At 36.4% G+C, this 19711-nt stretch overlaps 1 protein-coding gene across 2 annotated transcripts in view; it reads right to left on the bottom strand.

The window, feature by feature from the left end:
* Nucleotides 1-947: 947 nt before the first annotated feature.
* The window catches only part of NEK7 (NIMA related kinase 7), a 69260-nt gene continuing 50496 nt past the window's right edge, over nucleotides 948-19711 (bottom strand). For both annotated transcript variants that reach the window (XM_080601755.1, XM_080601754.1), the window contains exons 8-10: nucleotides 19580-19674; nucleotides 14968-15081; nucleotides 948-8522 (exon numbers count right to left, since the gene is read on the bottom strand). In XM_080601755.1, coding sequence (XP_080457881.1) covers nucleotides 8412-8522; nucleotides 14968-15081; nucleotides 19580-19674 — 320 coding nt within the window. In that variant the 3' untranslated portion in view covers nucleotides 948-8411. The remainder of the gene's footprint in view (nucleotides 8523-14967; nucleotides 15082-19579; nucleotides 19675-19711) is intronic.

Here is a 19711-nt window from a genome sequence, read left to right as displayed (position 1 = left end):
CTGTTTTAAGCTTTTGAATTACACTGTCGTCACAAATGAATCAAAATCAGATGAAATTCCACCATGGTGGACTTAAGTGTATACAAGAGATGCACATTGACACTGCACCTCTAACTTTCCTGCTTTCCAGAGCCAAAATTTCTGGCCTACGTGGCTGCTGCTGGGAAGCAAGAGAACGGAGCAGCACATGCAGCTTCACCCCATGCCACTTCCATGCTTGGAAGCAAATGCCACACAGGGCACGCTCAGTCACCACATCCTCTCCACCACCTGTGCTGCACTGCTGTGGAACGGGGCAGAGAAAAGACCCCAGCTGCCAGATGGCTGCAATACCCAACTATCAAGTCAAACACATGCCCTGTAAAAGCTCCAGTACAAAAATGATATACTGCCGCTACCACCACCCCAACAAATCAACCATTTTTAAACACTATTTCTTATGATCAAGAAGGAATTCTTTTTTTAAGAAAATTGTCTCATAAGAGTGAGTTTTTGTCAAATTTGTAATTCTGTATGTCATACTTACTTGCTTCCATTAAGTTTGTCAACAAAAGTTATAAGGTTTGAATTTTGCTTTCCCACTGAATACCTGGGAAAATTTACCAAAACTACTGCTCTGAACCCACCCCCTCCTCCCCCCAGGAGTCATTTTCACTCACAAATCTCAGTTTCAAAAAACTTCCCTAGGCAAGTTTTCACCAGCAAATGAGAGCTCAGAGTTCCCATAATCACCAGTTATTCAGATGCACGTCAGCTTCTTTCCTGTCCTTGGTGGTCAGCTACCTTTCTTGACGCATGCTCCCGAAGACAGAAACACGTTAGGTCAGCATCTCGACTTCCTTGCTTCACCAAGGTGGGCAGAACTGTGCTCTGACAGGAAGCATCTAGTAGATTTAGAAGGTAACTGCTGAGATCATCCAGGCCATAAACATCACAGAACATTTAAATCAAGTTTTACTGACAAAAATTTTATTTTACACTCTAATAAATGAATATAGTGTACATGTCACATAGATGATACATATGTACTACAAGAACATATTTATTTGTTTGCAACAAGTTTGAGAAAATAAAACATCTTCAGTTCTCCATTTCAATATCTGACTTACCTTTTTTATAATACAAATAACATTTGAGGAGTGGTATGGGAACAAACAACTGCCATAATTTGAACCTAGGAAGTTTCTGACCAAACAAAAGGAAAATGACGCTTACAGTGAGGCTAGCTAAGCATTCAGCAGGCTGCCCAGAGATGCTGCACAACTTCCATCCCTGGAGGTTTTCAAGATCCAACTGTTTGAAGCCCTAAGCCCCGTTCTGAATTCAGCACTGACCCTGCTCTTAGCAAGAGGATGGACTAAGAGACCTCTCCCAAGGCCCCTCCCAACATGAACACTTCTACAATTTATGCTTCAAACAATCACCAGCAAAATTCAAACTAATTAGTGAATCTTTCCCTCTTCCCATCTCCCAACAAAATCTTATACCAGAAAACGCAATACTCATCATTAAGGATCATCTTTACAATGGTCCAGCGTGACTGAAATCAAAGAAACAACCACCAATGAAGCATACAGAAAACTGCCAACACCATATATTAAAGGCAGCTAGAAGGTGGAGAGGAAGCAGGGAACTCCCGCACATCTCTACTCTGTTTTGGGGACCACTCCTGTCCAGTCTGAGACTTTTCTATTGCCAGGACTTAAATGTAAAGCAAATGAAACTATATGGAAGGACTCAATGTACCCGATTTCTTATTTTTTTTTAATTTCCGTATGAACAGAAGATTTCTATCAAACAAAAGGTGTTCAGGCCTCCGTGCATCATTAAGGCAGTTGTAGAAGAACAAATTCAACACTCATATGACATTATACAAACTGACAACAAACAATAAACATAAAACACTTAAAGAATTTACTTTGTGCCAACTGGCAACTGATCCTCTAAAAGAAATTATTCTAGTGCAAATTCACAACCTGACTGACATCCAGCTCTCTATCCTACAGTCAAAAAAATCCTGACTTCTTAGTTTTATGGAAAATTCATAATATATCTTTTGCCTCTCAATCTCAACAGATGTATAAGGATAAAATAACCACGAGCAACCAAAGGCCAGACACTGTGATCATCAGTGAATCTCTGCAAACTTCTAAGTCTGAAAGCATGTAAAAACTGGAAAGTCAAACAGTACACACAGACAGAAAACAATGCAGAAAACAAGCTACCTCATCTGCAGCTGGCTCAATTTTATGCCCGCTATCCTGCAGCGTAACATAGTGTATCTTCAGTTAGGCAAGATGCAAAAGGCAACAAATGAGAGAAATCAGTGTAGGGGTGGGACAGTAACAAAGAGGAGCATCACGCCAAACACTGAATCCAGCCAGGGAAGCTCTTAAGCACATTCTTACTTGAAGCAAAGGTACAAGCATTGCAATCAAGTTGCTTTAACACAAGAAAATAACTGTTAGCTGTACGTGCAGAAAAAGAACAAGAAAAGTTACATAAGGTAAATAAATGAAGAAATGAAGGACAAGAACTGTAGCTGAAGGGGTAGAAAACTAAATTGTGGCCCAATTTCAAGAACCTTTGAAGTGCTTGGAGGAATAGGATCTACTCCAGCTCTGAAGTCCTAAAATAAGATCAAATTTGTGGAACTGAAGTACCTTAAAAACACAAAACAAGCAGTAATTTGGTGGAGTTCCTTCTTCAGCACATGAAACAGCTAAAGCCCAAAGACAGTAGTTTATTCCTGTCAATTTCAATACTTTGAAGGGAGGAAAAGAAGTCAAAACTGACATAGAGGTTAAAACAGTGAAGATAAAAGGAAGTACATGGACAGTGAAGAGGGGTGGAATCTGGTATTACTAACTTTGAGACATCTGATAGGCAGGCATGTCAGAGAGAGGGAAAGGTTATGGCCCTGGAAAATAGAGAGGCAAGTAAAATTGTCAGGGATGTAAGAAAAAGTCTGGAGGGAGTTGGGAATAAAAACTAGATCTTTGCATCAACAGGTCTAAGACTGTGCCTGGATACTCAAGAAATCAACTGGAGATGGAAGCACGGGAGAACCAAACTGGGGAAGGGAGCACTGGATCTTTGGGGCATTCAGATTGTGGGGTAAAACAAAAGACTGGAAAACAAAAAAGGAGAAGGATGTTCAGGTACATAAAATGAGGGGCTACTAAATGGAAAATAAAGGGCAAAATGTTAAACAGAGAACCAGTTAAGATGATTGGTGCTACCCACTTCAGGACAGGGAGAAAATAGAAACCTGGTTGCTAGTGAAGGCAATGAGGGGTGTGAGAACAGGAAATGAGGAGGATTTAAAGAGGAAGAAGTCATTCAAGAAAGGAGTGAGAAATGCACTAAATATACAGAAAGAAAAGGGGTAAAACTCATACAGGTAAGAGGCAGAGAGGCCTGGTTCAGAAACAGATTCTGAGAAAGCAGAACAATTTCGAAGAAAGCAGATCTTTTCACGTAAAAAACAGGGTTTGAAGATACATTTTGTGTCAGAAGTGGGTGGAGAACTAAAATGAAAAGCAAACCTGGAAGCAAGCTCAACAAGAAAAAAAAATATTGAATAAATGTGGTTACAAAGTCCATTTGGAAGGAGAATTAAAACAGGTAAAGCAGAGATGAGTCCAGAGCTTTGTTGTGCTGCCATTCTTCAAAGATATTCAGAAAGGCAGAATTGGAAATTAAGAAATTACAAGACAAGATGTCTGGGGAGAGGAACAGAGACAGAGCAGCGTGAGAAGCGACCAAAGAAACCACATATAGAGAAGCAGACAGAGATGAAAATAAAGACCAGTGAGTCAAAGGAGGTAAGGCCAATGAAGAAAGGATGCAGCTGAGAAGAGTAAAGGAGTCAGAAAGGTTAATAGACTGGAGATCCCAAAAGGAGTGAGTGACAGGGTAGAGGAGAGAGAAAGACAGATATGCTGAAAGAGAGCAGGTAGTGATCAGAGAAAGGGAATTTTAAAATGAGAGATAATAAAGCAAACAGTACTTAGTAAAGACAAGGTCATGGGAATGATTGAGGCAGTAAGAAAGCCTGTCTAAAACCAGAAATCAAAGGTGGAGGCTGGAAAAACAGAACGAAGAACAATGGAGTTAAGTACTTATCAGAAGAAAAAAAATGGGTTCCCCTATGGCGAAGAATAAAATTTGAGAAGACAGGAATAGGCAGAGTTTAGCAAAGTCACAAAGAAAAAAAAAAATGAACAGTCACTAGGAAAACTAGTCACAGAAGACTTCAAATCAGGAAGAGGGGTAGATGAGACACCAGAAAAGATGAAGCAGAGGCAAGGGAAGACACGAACAGTAGTGAATAAGACAATTAGGGAAAAAAAAAGAGCAAGGCTCAGGGAAGGGAGTAAAGTTTGAAAAAGAACCTTAAAAATCCCTATTGAATCATGCTCAGAAATATAAGAACCACATCACTGGGCATGTCTAGCATTGGTATTTTCCCCCTTAGAGGATCTTGGCAGAAAGTTTAACTATTCACCCAGACCAAACGAGAGATGAGAAATCCAGAAGTCCAGCACTGGCACCGGCTACTAGATGATGAGGGGCATATGGCAGAAATTTCAGACTGTTAAAACAATATTAAAAATAATGGGACAGCAGTGATTTAAAACTACTGTTCAGCACCTTTACTTCCTGATTAAATTAGCGCTCCACAAAGCAGGAGCTGAAGGCCTTCACTGACTCTCCCTCACATCAACCTCCTGTTCCTAAACCCACAAGTATCCGACACGCCATTTGGCACTGGCATTCCAATTCAGCCATTAAGATTCTCATCTCACTGTACAGCAGCCAAGACAGAGACTGGGTGGACGGTGAGTTGAAAAACGAACATCACGGCAATTCTGGGTCCCATTCAGAGCTATCTGAGAACCACTGGCACAAGAAGTCCTTTTCCTTTTCCAAGACTGTCAAGAATTTCACCCTTTATGGCTTTCTTAATCCTGAGCATGAATAAAACACCAGCCTGCTCAGACGCATCTAATACCGTATTTCATCTTCCTGTGTATTGGCATGGTTTTAAAGTTTTTGCTCATTACAGAAAGAACACCTACTTCTACTGCCTGCTTATACAACTGGTAGCTGGATCATTAAAATGTAACAGAAGAGGGGAAAAAATACATTAGTCTGTGCTACCAAAACAGTGACATACAAAGTATAAAAAGTGAGCTGAGCATATCATTTATATATACCCTACTGATTCCAATTTATTCATTTTGAATATACAAGGTTCACTCAAAATTACTGAAATTCTACAAAAAACACTATCTATAAACAAGAGCTCACAAGACTGGGGTCACAAATAGGAGCTCTTCTCTATTTTTATGACTTTCAGGTTTTTTAATATTGTTTGAGAGTAATTTTAGATTTAAATTTTAGATAAAAGCACTCGAGTTACTTGTGAATATATCTGATGTCGTGTTTTTAGATACAATTTTTGACAAATGGCACGAAAATCATTTTTTGAATGTACTTTCTATCGTTACAGTCAAGAACACTCATCTATAATTCAATACTGGATACAGTAAATTGTCCACAAGATAGGTAGCATCTACTGTAACATATATATCTGTAATAAGAGAAGTTTGAAAAATATCATAGAAGAACTATTATTTTTACATTATAGTTGCTATCCGTAGTTTTATTTCTATTAGGCTATTGCACAGCAGGGAAGCTTTCAAGACCGAAGACATATTTTAATGCAATGTCATTCAAAGCACAAAGTTCACTCGTGAAGCACACTAATACCGTAGTACTACCGAAATAAAAGGGGAAGCTAGTCAGACATTTTGGTTAGAAACCTAACACATTCATTTTAAAGAAAATAAACATGTAATGCCATAGCTTAAAATAAATAGTGCCAAATATCACCATCAACGACATACGAAAAAATAGAATGGTGTTTTATAAAGGAAAACACTTTATAAAATGTATAGCACATATGGAAGTGTTATAACAGACATTATCATTTTCTTATGTTACTAGGTGCTTTACCTGGGGGATAGGTTCTACAATCCCCAGTTATACAAGCAGTTCTACTAACCCATACAGGCTTCTTAAATAGAAAGTTTGGTACCCAAGTCATCTGTACCATCCATTTTACAGATTTTAAAATAGAAACAACTACTTCTTTTACTCAGCACAAGATTTCATTAGCAACGCTAGAAAAAAATACACACTTAAGTACACACATTTGCTAACTCATGATTTCTTTAGTCAGTGCATCCTTCCAGAGAAGGGGAAAAAAATGTTATTGGTTACTTTCAGGAAAAAGAGGAAATACTTTATGCATAATATTAGATGCAAATACCCTGATTGTGTTTGTTTGTTTTTTTTTTTTCAGTGATTTTTGAATGCTCTAGTCCACTTCAGTAAAGAACAATTCGAGTACTTGTGCATATTAAAAACTAATCTTGGCAGGCAAGCAAGTGTTGTGCTGCCTTTTCCAACACAATCCATTTCACTCTATGACACCTGGTCTAGAATATATCCATCATTTTTTAAAATTCAACAACCAGAAAATAAAGGAAAACAAATACAGAGGTTTTTAGATACAATCCAAGGTTTCTCAAATGCTTCCTCACTACTAACTGTTCCACTGGAGTCCTACAAGATTAAATCAAGTACACATGCCAGCTAGAAGAAAAACTAAGGATTCGTCCTACAAAAACTGGAGATAAAAATAAAAACTGTGTAATAAAATAAGCTGAGGATCTGACACATACTATTTAATAACTACTGCATTTTGCCACACAGAATTCCCATAGTATTTATAATTAAAAAAAAAAATACAACTGACCTAACTCAAAATCAATGTACATTCTTCATAGTTGGATTCCTTGAGCATTACAACAGATAAAATTAAAGTTGCATAGTGAAAAAAAACTTCCAAGTGTGCAGGGAACTGGCTGCATACAGAAGCAATGTGTGAACGTACATACTGCCGATCTTCTTTAAACTGACTTCTTTTTACCTATAAAAGGAAAAGGGTTAACTGACTGTAACAGCTTCTTAGCAATCTCACTGGTAATAATTTTGTTTTGACAGTTTTATATATTCTCAAAAAATTTCAGTCTTGAAACCTCAAGAAATTTCAGTCCATTCTCCATTTTTATCATATTTAGAAAGAAGACACCCTTCTCCCCTTAACAATAAAAACATTAAACATACCCAGCAATGTATTAAGGTTTACCCAAAATACTGTGAATCTCCTTTTCAATAATAAAATACTTGTAAGACATTTTGCATAAATACTTATTTCCCAAATGAAAACGGTGACTTTCTCTTAAACATAAAAGCTAAAATTTACTTTTGCTAGATATAAAACTACTTCTGAGGATTCAATATACAAAATCGGATCTTCATGAAGAATACGTTTTGTGTTATAGTACACAACTATATCTTTTCCCAAAGCTTTCAGTATTTAAAAAGCATCTTTCAATTTAAATATAGTACTGTAAGGTCACTCAAATCATTTTAAATACAAAAAATCTACAAACCGTGACATATACATAAATAGTCAGGAAGATGTAACTTAAAAGATCACATCTTTTAACCAGATCTTGTCATATATGCTAGCCTCAAAAGAACGCTATTTGCTACAAGAAGCATCTGCATGGTTTTAAGACTTAACTATGCAGACTCGTATTGCCCCAGGGCAGTGCTGCACAAGGCTATTGAAAACGATCAAATTGCAGAATCAACACCTTAAATTTTCCCATAAAACCTCCAACAAATGTTTTATGTGCATTATGACAGAATAACAAAAACGAAAAAGGTTGTTACAAAAATTTCAGTGTAAGGCTTTTTCCAATAACCATTTTCCCATCACATTTGGCAAGCACAGAACTAATTCATGTCGTCCGTCTACTCTTAAGCTGAGAACTACAAACTACAACTCAGTATAAAATACAATAACCTTCTACAATAATTATATCCCTTTTAGAACAAAGATTAAAATAAACTTAACTGTGCTGATTCATACTTTCTATAAATTACTAAAAAGGTGAGAGATTCAGACATTTTGCTTTTAGATAATAAGCCTAATATCTGTATCCTGTGCAAAAGTGCAACTGTGTTTTAGAACTGAGGCCCAACTGAATGCAATTTTGTTAGTAAAGAAAATACACTTGAACTCACTTAACATGGAAAAAAGTGGTTCTTGGTATCTTTTAAAGTTATGCTTTACATATTTAAACCTCTTAAAACTGCAAATTGGTTAAAAATACAAAAAAAACAGAACAAAAAAGCTTGTATATAAATTCGTTTACAAAGCACAACAGTAAGCTTCAAATAATTACATTTCTGTAACACAAACAAAGAGGTGGGATGATTTATTTAAAATACTTGAATATTTCTGCTCTTCATGATCTGATGTCTGTTTAGCTGCTCGCAGTGTGTGCATGCATACGTTTCGCTACATCGTAGACATAGGTTATGTCTGGTCGCTTCTCTGGATCCGGGTTGATGCACATATTAACTAATTGTCGCAACTAGGAGAGGAAAATAACATGTAAGAGAGCCAACAAACCTGCCAAGTAGTATTTGTGCATTCTCAAATTCAAATGAATAATACTGACAACAATCAGCCAAACATAGCAATTCTGCATAAACAAGCACTCAGCGCTCTCTCTCAACATATATTGTGCACAGCTTTATGCAAGCATATATATATGTAACATACTTCCATGATTTTTACATTTTATACTGTTATCCAAAAAAAAAAAATGGTAAGTAGAAAGACTGATGGGCAGATGTAAGTTCTAATCCTTTAAACATACAACTTCAAACATTCAGGTAGTCCCATTTACAGGTGATTTAATGAAAATTCCTGTTCAACGCACTGAGGACTGCTTCCTAAAAAACTCCACCTTCTACTTAGGAAATCTCTGAACTTAAAACTGGAAGCTGGGAAAGTATTTGGGGAAAATATCGCTTCATGTCCGCCATATTGCTCCACTCATCCACGGCTGGAGACATGATACTGGAACAAATAACCTTTAGTCTATGCTCTGGTATTTATTCATAAGGCTAAGTCGTTTATTTTTTCTTTATAGAAAGAAAACACATAATTAAGTAGTATGTTGATAGAAGCCTCTATCTGGGAATGAACAAGTCCCTGTGACTAGAAAACACTTTCCACAAGCACCATTGTTCATTGGGCCTTTTGTAGTGCACACAGTCAGCGCGTACATTCATTGCCTTCACAAGCGGACAGCTGCAGGTTGATCTCCCTCCCTTGACATGCTGCAGGTGACATTAGAAGTTAGCACTGTCTGGATAAGCTTCCGATGGGGAATCTATTTTAAAGTGTACACATCTCCTAAGCGTTTTGCAACACGCAGTATACCTGCTTCATGATGACATGAAAATGCTTCCCAATCCTTGCAAGAGCAACTCACCAACTGTAAGCAGTATTTCTTTATGCTTTGCCAAGTCCTCCTGCATCTCCTTATAGTATCAAAGAAGCAACCCCGTGACCCACCCTTCTATAGCAATATATCAAATTTGATTTGGTCTCCATCCCAGGACTCTTAGGTACAATTACTGAAAAAAACTGTAACTCCTGCAACTAACACAGAGTGACCTCATCACCCTGATTATTCAAAGACAACAGAGACTGCATATCCCAGTCTGCCAGAGTTCCCTTCCCGCTTTGAAAAAAAATAATAAATAAATAAATAACAAGAAGGATTTTTTAATTATAATTGCACTCCCTTAGTTTTTCAGTTGAATTTCAATGCACTAGAATTGGAAGTCCAGAAGGAAATTTTTCCCATTTACCCTTGCAGAAACACTGCAATTTGTATACGTTGTATAGGTTTTTCACATTTAACAATACAAAACCCATGTCACTACAACATTCCACTTTTTCAGCAAGAAGAGCTTTATACTTAAAAATGAGATCATTAATTCTAAAGATAGTGATCAGATTGCTGATCTGACCAGCAATCAAAGAGAGAAACATATTAAAGTCACGTGCAACAGATTTGTTATCTGAATATCAAATATGTTGAGTATATTTGGACTAATGGAATTTTAAAAGCTATCATACTGCTTCTGGCAGTCACTAAATAAAAATCCCATACCACTGACAGGAAAAACTATTAACCTGTAATGACTCCCAATCGTTTGGAGAACAGAATGGTGGCAAGCATGAACTACTGTAATAAATAACAATTGCCAACATGTAAAACAAATACACAAAGCAAAATAATCTCCTGTAGGAGCTGCAGCTGCAACACTGTAACCAACAGGCACAGCATATGAGCAGAGAAGCAGTTTGCTGTGCAACAGCTCATAGAGCCTGCACAGCAAACAGGAAAGACTGAAGTACATCCAAAAACCCCAGTCCTGAAATTAGAATCAAATAAGTAAACGTTTTGTAAGGACAATACAAATGGAATTTATCTGGGGAATACAACATCAAACCTTGTACATACACACATATCTTTATCTGCGAAGAGTTCCATCTGTTCAGTAGAACTGTGCACAGTAAATAAAGTCTTAGTAAAAGACCTTGAAGGATAGACACCTATAAAGTATCATTAGAGGGGAAACATTATTCTTCCTCTTTTTACCAGTTGTATATCAGTATATATTGTAGGCTGAACAACAGAAGTAGATCCTCCAAGAAATCTACCTGCGCAAACCATGAGAAGCCACATTTACCCCTAACAGCCTACTTCATGTCTTTTCAGTTTTGGCCTGTGAGCAATTCTGATTTTGTCTTCTCAACTGAGTTTTTCCATCAGTTCAGATTTAAATTATTTGTTAAGTCATTAAAAAGGATTCCTTCCTTCAGAGATGCTTCGCTACTTCTGTTACAGTATATTATAATTCAAAGCTTCAGTGATGGCCATGAAGATTCACTGCTTGGAAGGACGCTTTAGCCAAACAGCATCATTCTATCAGGTAAGGCCTTCAGGCCCTATTAATCCTTCTCAGTACACTTGCAAAAACTATTCATCCACATGGTATCTTGGCTATTTGCAACTTCTTTATTTTACTCTAACCAAAATGCATACGTATCTATTATTGTCTAGATGAGACAAAGGATTTGCAAGAATATGTTAATAAGGGACAGGCTCTGAATCAGTTTATTTAGAAACTCTCTTCCCAACATAGAAGAAGAGGTGAGTTCAATCGATAGTGCTGAACCTTCACTATTATTGCAATAAAATGAACCACACAGTCATAGATCTCTTTTGGCTGCAAGTCTTAACACTTCAATGTTGATCACTGCTAACACTGCTAAATCTTTCTCCCTCCCCAGTTCAGAATCTCAGTTGTAAAGAAGAGAGCTGAGCTGATTCGGGTGGCAAGCTGCACAGTGACAGGGCAGATCCCTGAGCAATTACACAATTCTTGAGCTCCAGTTTTGCTATTGAACAGCAAACTTCTGAGATAAGGTGAAGTAATTTTACTACGCAGGATGAAAACAGTTACACACAAAGACTGTTTTTCAGGACTGAGAATGGGACCATGCTGGCTGCTAATACTTGGTTATAGCACTATTTCCTTACCTCCTACAGGAATATCTATTCCAATAAACCTGAGATCTACTTGTCAGCCCCTCTAGTATTAATAAAATTTTTGATGAAGCAGAGGAGTCTGACAGTACCACGGGAAGAGGCACTGGGATTCTCAGGTCAGACCATCATTAGAGACAGAGTAATTTTTTTATTATTATTTTTCCTATCTGGCCCAGACTGGCCAACAGGCAGAACAGACTTCTGACTGAGCTGGAGGGACCTCCTGTTGCATCCCCAAGCTGCAAACTACTTTGGCTGCTTATTGTTCTTAACCTCCTCTGTGCACTTAGCACAGTGACTGTCTTTAGCCTGGAGCTTAGCCTGCCATTGGAGCAGTGGGAAACACTTTCTTTAACTTTAGCAGGTTTTTCAGCTATGAAATAAATAATTATCACTCAAGTCAGGTGGAGGGGTTGCAGGGAAGACTACGAACTATGACAGGCAAGTATTTGGCATTATTAGCCACCTGAAAAAGAGAAGATGTCATATAGGAAATTCTGGATGAAAAAAACGAACAAACAAAAAAGCCACCCTTACTCCGAGCAGGAGACCTTGCTGAAGCCCTTTCACAGCATCGAAAGAAATGCTGGCAACTCACACTGCAATTTGAGACCTGCCGGCACATTCAGCCCTCATATCTAGGGAGGAGAGTGGCTACGGACTTTTGAGGAAATGCATCTCACAGAGAAGATGGAGAGACTTCATCCATTACAAAAGCTACCTGATGCTAATATCGGCCGACAGGATTTTAAGACTATTGACTAGGGGTGGCAAGGAAGCCCCAGCTTTCAACTCCCTAAAGCAAAACAGTTTTCAGTAAATATTGAGTATTCACTTTGAACACCAGGGTTTCTTAAAGAATATTAAAAAAAAAAAAAGAGAGAGAGAGAGAGATACCTGAAGTTGTTAAACATTTGAAAACCTTGGCTTGTGACTCTACTGGTGAACCGAGCTTGCAAACACACATCTGAGACTATTAGGACTTCTAATCCAAGTTTTTCTAAAAAACTTGTCCATCTGTTCATCTCAAGGTAGATCTTTCTGTCATATTGTTCTCTGATGACACCAATGTGATACGTTACTAAAAGTCTTATAGGGATTTTCGCATCTTAAAACTCATTAAAATTTACTTATAAAAATTTCTCTAAGAAGCGCTTGCCTTGTACTTAGTAATCGAAGTATTTAACACTCCTATATCATAGGATATAAGATTATTACTTCAGAGAATTCTTCATTATAGAATATAAAGTGACTTTTAGTGTCCAGTGACCCCTGAGCTTTACTGCTTAGCTTTTTTGTGTTTTTTGTTTGTTTTGTTTTGTTTTTTTACAGTTCAAGCCAGCACAGTGTTTTGCCAAAAGAGCTGGAAAAAAAATCAAGAAAAAAAGGTATATTTTGGTGCAATGACTAACGAACGTAGGTATTTTTTCATGTGTCTCATAGAAGATGCAAGCTTTCACATTGGAAGAAAAAGTGCTTGCACTGCAGCCTCTATAGTTCAGTTGATTACTTCTTTTAAGTAACTGCTTCCATACGTATTACAGCTCTGATTCTCTCATTATATTTTAAAATAACTAATGTGTATTTTATAACTAACTGGTTTACCCGAAGTGCATGTATGCTTTCAAATGAAGACAAATGTAACATGTGCTCTGCGTCGGTTTTCAACGCTAGCAACTATACAGAGGTAAGTGAAAGGTGGAACCTCTTTCCCTACCCCAACTCTAAGACCTTCTATCTGGGCCAGACTTTGATATCTGCCCCTTGGCTGGGAATCCGCATATCCAACTTCACACTTAGCTGCAGCGAAGTAGCCCTGCAGGCAGGCCAACTTCAACGAACCACTAGTGGTATCATCATTAAAATCCTGCTGAAGGTCACCATGGAAACCGCCTGCTGAGGCTTCACTGCTGCACTCGGCATCTCCTAATCAGCTACCATGTGAAATGCAAATTCAGACAGTCTGAAAATTAGTCAAGAAGAATAGAGGATGAGGATGCAGATATGTGAAATATTCATGCGCTTCATGGAAAAAGGAAGACAGCATGAATGACACAACAAAGAACGGCCCCTGACATTCTTGCTATCATTTTGCATTATTGTTCACACCCTACTGTATTTCTAGGCCTCCAGTTCTCGAGTTGGTTATAAGAACTGCCATATTTATAGGCTACAATAAATAATAATTAAAAATGGCCAAGGTAAAATGACTAATTGGTAAACCCACAAAGAGGTATATTGCATAAATTACACAACAGATCATCATTTCATCCTTCGTAAAGTCACTGAATTAGTTTTTCAAGTCCAGTTTTTTGTTTCATAAGAGAGGAAAAATTGTCACTGTAGATACAACAAAACAAAACACTGGGCAGTAATCTTTTATTAATAGTCCAATCACTGTCTTAGAATGCAAAAAATTAGAGGTTGAGAATTACAAACCCTATTCCATAAATGAAATTGCACAATACTGTTTATTAAAAGTATTTCAGCGATGGCATTTATTTGTGTTTTCTAAGTAATCTTTAATTCATGTAGGCTGAATTCAATTACAATTGGTTACTAGCATGTGTTCTTTGGTTTACAGCTTCTATCACATTGCCTTGTGGGTTTTTTTGGCTTTTTTTTTTTCAAAGCGGGAAAGTATTTCAAAACTAGCATCTCAGAATATTAACGGGCAAACATTTGTATTTTTTCATCCTGTTACTCTAAGAAAAAATATTTAGTTTCTTTTCATTTTATAGCTTAAAAAACAAGTATCCCCCTTAAATGCACTGACAGTAAGGAATTGCTACATATCAACTTCAAACATACACTGCTGTGAAAGGCATATATTGTTCAAATTCAACTACTACATCTTGCTATATTTCTCTGAAATTTACTATTAGGGTCCACTCTTTCATGTAAAAGAACTGCCATTCAATTAGGACTCAGTGGTTGTGTAACGGAGATAAATGGGAACTAAACAATTCATTTTTACTAGTGAGCTACATTATATCTATTTTAATGCAAGCCTCTAGAGAAACAAGGCTAGTGCACTAATTTATTGTGCTACATAAACTCACGGAGCTGTGCTTTTAGAAAAGCATAATACCTACATAAGACTCAATCCCATTATGACATGTAGTGCATATCATCGTGTGTTCTGGGAAAGCTTTTTGTCATACTTGCAAGGAAGCTCAATGAAATTAAGAAGCTAACAGGATGAGGTTTCCATCATTAATCCCCCCAAATTTTAAATCATATCAGAGAAATGTTTTGACAGAAACATTTGAGCAAGTTCAATGAGCAAACACTTGTGGGCATAATCTGCAAATAACATAAAAGCACACAAGTTCATTTACTTCACTGGAAGCGTTCCAGCACTAAAATGAGGATCGAGCCCACGAAAAGGAAAATTACTTACTTCCTCTGAATAGTGATCTGAAGGGAGAGGTGGATAGTCACACTGTTCTATCTTCTTGCACAGGGAGTACAAGTTCATTTTATCACCATAGAAGGGACTCTGCAGTGCAGCCATCTGTTTAAGGAAAATGTACAGTTTGCTTTTGTGTTTTTAAGTACACCTGTTTTGCTATAAAACCTGTAATACTAGCAAATCAGAAGTGATTTTTAATGACTTTTGATTCCCTGCTTGGTAGCGTCACAGTGCTAAAAACAGAAGTTTCAGGACTATTAGTGTAACCAGTTTGCATACTTATTTTATGCTGTACCTGTCACAATCCTTACATTGCTATATTTGGATTGTATACCGTAACAATTTCATGAAGAATCTAGTAGTTTCAGCTACTGTTGTGAGTGAGAAGGGTCCATGCAGCACACAGGGGGAGAACAAAAAAATCCTACAATATAATTTTCCTCTGAAGACCTTCTGGAAGACAGAATATCATTTATTTGAAAACATCATCTGATCTAAAGCAATACTGTGTAGTGAAAATGCTGGATAACAGTAGCAGATTTTGTAACCTTCTATAGCCATTAACACTACACTTTGATGAAGTTGTGTGAGGTTTTTCCTTTTTTTTTTTTAAAAAAAAAGTAAGCTAAAGGTAACATCATCTAGATTTAAACAAGTCTTAAAGCAAAAACCTCATAATTCAGTATGTTATTCAACAGTATTTCAAAAATTAATACTGCATCCCAAAACATCATCAGAAGTGGCATCCATAACTATAATTTACAATTGTAATAAAAGAATATAGGAATAGGTGTTGGAGAACACTTAAATGATCAGCTTATGCATGGTATTAGATAAACCTACGTTTTATTTCCTGACTATGTTAGAACTTGACATTTAAGGCGGAAATAAATGCTATGGTTAGCAGAATTACGAGTCTTAAAATTCATTTAAAACCTCTCCATTCCGTTCAAAGCTTTCCAAGTCTTTGAACCGCAGCAGCACGAATGCTGCTTTGAGTGCAGCGCTGCCCCAAAGTCAGTCACCCTTTTCTACATGTGCTAATAAGTTTGATTTTGGAAGGACAATGTGTACATTCCCCAGACAGGCAGAGTGTGTGTGAAACACGCTAGTCCATGCTGTGCTACTCAGTGAGCTTCAGCAGGGACAGGACAAGCTGAAAATGGCTCTCATCTGTCTTCTGGTCTTCCAGATATCAGCTTAACTCTTTCGTGCCTAAGCAGCAACATCACCAGGAAATATGTATGAAAAAAATGACCAAAGTTCTTTTACATTTACTTTATAAATTCTAAAAATTCTCTCCATTTAGTACTTTTTCGTATTAACTTCAAGTAAGAATAAATCATTTTAAAGCTCCCAAAACAAATACAATACTACAGTTCTCTCCTGCACTCCCACCCAAAAACTCTAACTGTATTACCAAAATGTTGTTAATTTTTGGATTTACATGATATTGGCTCTTACCTTAAAAAGAATATTAAAAATGCAAGCTAAAGACCAAAAAAAAAAAAAAAAAAGAAAGGAAGAAAGAAAAGAGAAATCAACTGCAGAGTCTGTATGCATGCAGGAATTCTAAATAAATGCATAGATACTCATTTTCATACTCTAGGTGTTCATTAAGAAGTATTTTTGTTTGAATGCTGCAGAGTGTTAAAAAAAACCTGAATGTCCCCTAAGGAGTTAAAACAGGAATACTATATTTTCATGCATCTCCTGCTTTGACAGATGAAAAATGTCAACTGTCCTGTTTTTATTTTCAAGCTTTTGCACTATTCATCTGGTTCATTAGTGCATCTCGCTGCTGCCCCTGACAGCTGCTCGCCCTCTCCTCCCAGCAGCTGAATTTTTCAGGCTAATTTGATCCTCCACACTGAGACGATCGCTAGAATGATTGACTTGCTCCCTGACCTCCAGGGTCTGACTTTCCTGATTAGTATTCTGGGGGTGTCTGAGGGACGAAAGCCCACTGTCTGTCTTCAGGGCTGGTGGCAGCTCTCTCTCTCTCTTTTTTTTTTTCCTTTTTCTTTTTTTTTTTTTTTTTTGAACTGTAAGCCACCAACCTACAACCCTGTAAGGATGCAATTGCTACGCTGAACAATAAAAGGAAATGTGTAAAACCTACTTTTCCATGTAAAGGTCCATGTAGCAAAAGCACAGCATCTTGATTTTAATTAGTAAAGTCTACTTTGTTGCATATCAATTAAAACTCCAGTGGTAGTGTTTTTGAGGTTTCAGAAATACCTGGGGCTCTAAAATACAGACTGAAATACAGTTTTAAAAATCTTAGTGGACCCATAGTTAGCACTGAATAATATGCTGTTATATAGGTTAGAAATATTTTTTTTAATATACATTATAGCAAATTAGTCTAAAATTAAAACGTAACTGAAAAGAGTTTAGCGGCAATTAAGCATTTATTGAGAAGTGATAAACATGCCACAGCTTTTCTCTAATTAAGCTGGAGAGAATCCAGAGCACATAGCAAAATGAAATCAATATAATAAGGCATGTTAAAATGCAAGCAGTAGACATAACGTGCATCACAAAAAAGATACCCAGTACAAAACTGCACTGATAAAAAAAACACTATGCATTAGTCCATGCATGACTGAAGAACCTTAAGCAACCTCTTTCAAATAAAAGAAAAATTAGGAAAATTTTAAGCATACAATTTGAGTTTATTATACTTAAATTTTAAAGTTATAACTCAGTGATAAACAACAGCAAAAAATATTCAGTATATTGTAGAATCAACTGAATAGGATAAATGCACCTCTAAAAAACAAAAAATTAAAATCTATAGTTGAAGACACTCCCATATACTATACCTATACAACACATACCAGCAGTAAGAATCCTAACTGCTTCTTTCTTATAATAAAGAAAAAACACCATAGCAACTTAAATACCATCCTGATAAAACTTCTAAAAATAAAAAGAGAAAGATTAAGACATTTAGGTATTTTTAAATTATTTTCCAGATCAAAAAAGAATTAATATTCACATTGATTTTAATATACCCTGTTCAGCAGCAATGCTGAAAAAAATCTTCTTCAGAAAATAGGCAGTGATTTCTATCCAGCAATTTTATTTCAAAAATTATAAAAGAAAAAAGTAACCTTATAACGTTTATTTTGTGATAATTAGTTATTCAAGGTTTTTGTTTCCAGATTAAAAAATTCTCAAGAAAAAAAAAAATGAAAGAAAAAAGGAGTAATAATGAAAAATCCTCATCCACCTTTATGCTATCTTTAGGCTTCTACTTGTGCAAGTGTGTAAAATGGAACAATAAAATTGATGGCAGTTGCCATGGTCAGTTCTAAGGAATCCTAATACAGAGATTTAAATTTCCATTCCAGATTAAAACTTACAAACACTTGCTCAGGTATCAAACTTCACTCCTGTGAGTTATCCCAAAGTTTTACAAGCAACAATATCTGTTAACTCTTCAGGACTTCAATATAGCTATTTGCCCTGTTAATATTTACAGCAACATGCTAGTGATATAAAATAAACTAATACTACTGGAAACAATTCACTTCATAGAAACATAAGACTTTAACAGGATGACAATGTTCTCCACAAAATCCTAAAACAACAGAGGTACCAATTCTGCTGAATGCGTTAAGTTCTGCTGCCTCACCGAGAAAAAAAAAAAAAAAAAAAAAAAACAGAAAAGTGAGTTGGGTATATATAGAAGTTTTAATCTGAAACTTGACTAGAAAGATTTTGCTGCCTGTGCTCTGATGGAAAAAACCTTTCCCAGCATCCTTCCACACAAGCATTTAGCCTTTTGATCAACAAATGATACGCAAAGAACTTTGAAGATGCAGCTACCTTAGAAGCCTACCTGTTCTTCACACCTTCCTTTACCTCTATTTGAATTTGCTCTGAATATTTATTTTCTCAGAATATAACATCATGTATAATTATGCAAGTGTCACCTACCAATCTCAATTGTATTAATATAGAAATTAACCAATATTCTCAGTTTAACCAGCTGGGGGAAAAGTAGAAAACATACCTTTTCTGCACAGTAGAAGAGATATCAACAGTTAATGCAAGTAGGAAGTGATAAGTACACAGTAGCCTTTTTTAATTTATTGTTTTACTTAGGTTTTAAATAATTTTAAAGAAATTAAGCTTGTAAAGTAATTATATTAAAATTTTCAAAAGCATCAGTTGCATACTCAAGCCAGTCCTACTATTATTCAAAGTATTTATTACCAAGCTCATATAATTAACACAGGCCATTTAAAGTCTCTAGAATGATTTTTACATCTGCTTGTCATTACTCATTTCTTAATCCTTTAGTTATGCCCAATCTTCAACAAATTGTTATAAAATCTTTGTAGCAAACCCAGTGACAGGAAAGTCTTGAGTAACAACACACAAATCAAGTATTTCATATGCTGAAGCTATGTAAGAATTCCCGTTGCTAATATTAAGACACACATAATAGCTGAAAATTAGCTTTTCCACAATGCTACATGTTTTTCTAAACAGCAAAAAACATAGAAATAGATCCTAAAACAGTACTTAATGTACTGGGGGTAGGGGGAAACAGTGTTACTGGGTTCACTCTATTTATCAATATTACCTCATACAGCAGACAGCCTAGAGACCAGATGTCAGATTTGAAGTTGTAACCATTTTCGTGTATTCTCTCTGGAGACATATAATAAGGTGTACCAACTGCAATAAATACACAAGTATTTTTGAATGAATATTT

Source organism: Anser brachyrhynchus, assembly GCF_964034855.1.
Source record: "Anser brachyrhynchus genome assembly, chromosome: 8".
In the NCBI taxonomy this organism is placed as follows: Eukaryota; Metazoa; Chordata; class Aves; order Anseriformes; family Anatidae; genus Anser; species Anser brachyrhynchus.
The sequence above is the reverse complement of the archived record's forward strand: the minus strand, read 5'-3'. Positions and strand labels throughout refer to the sequence as shown.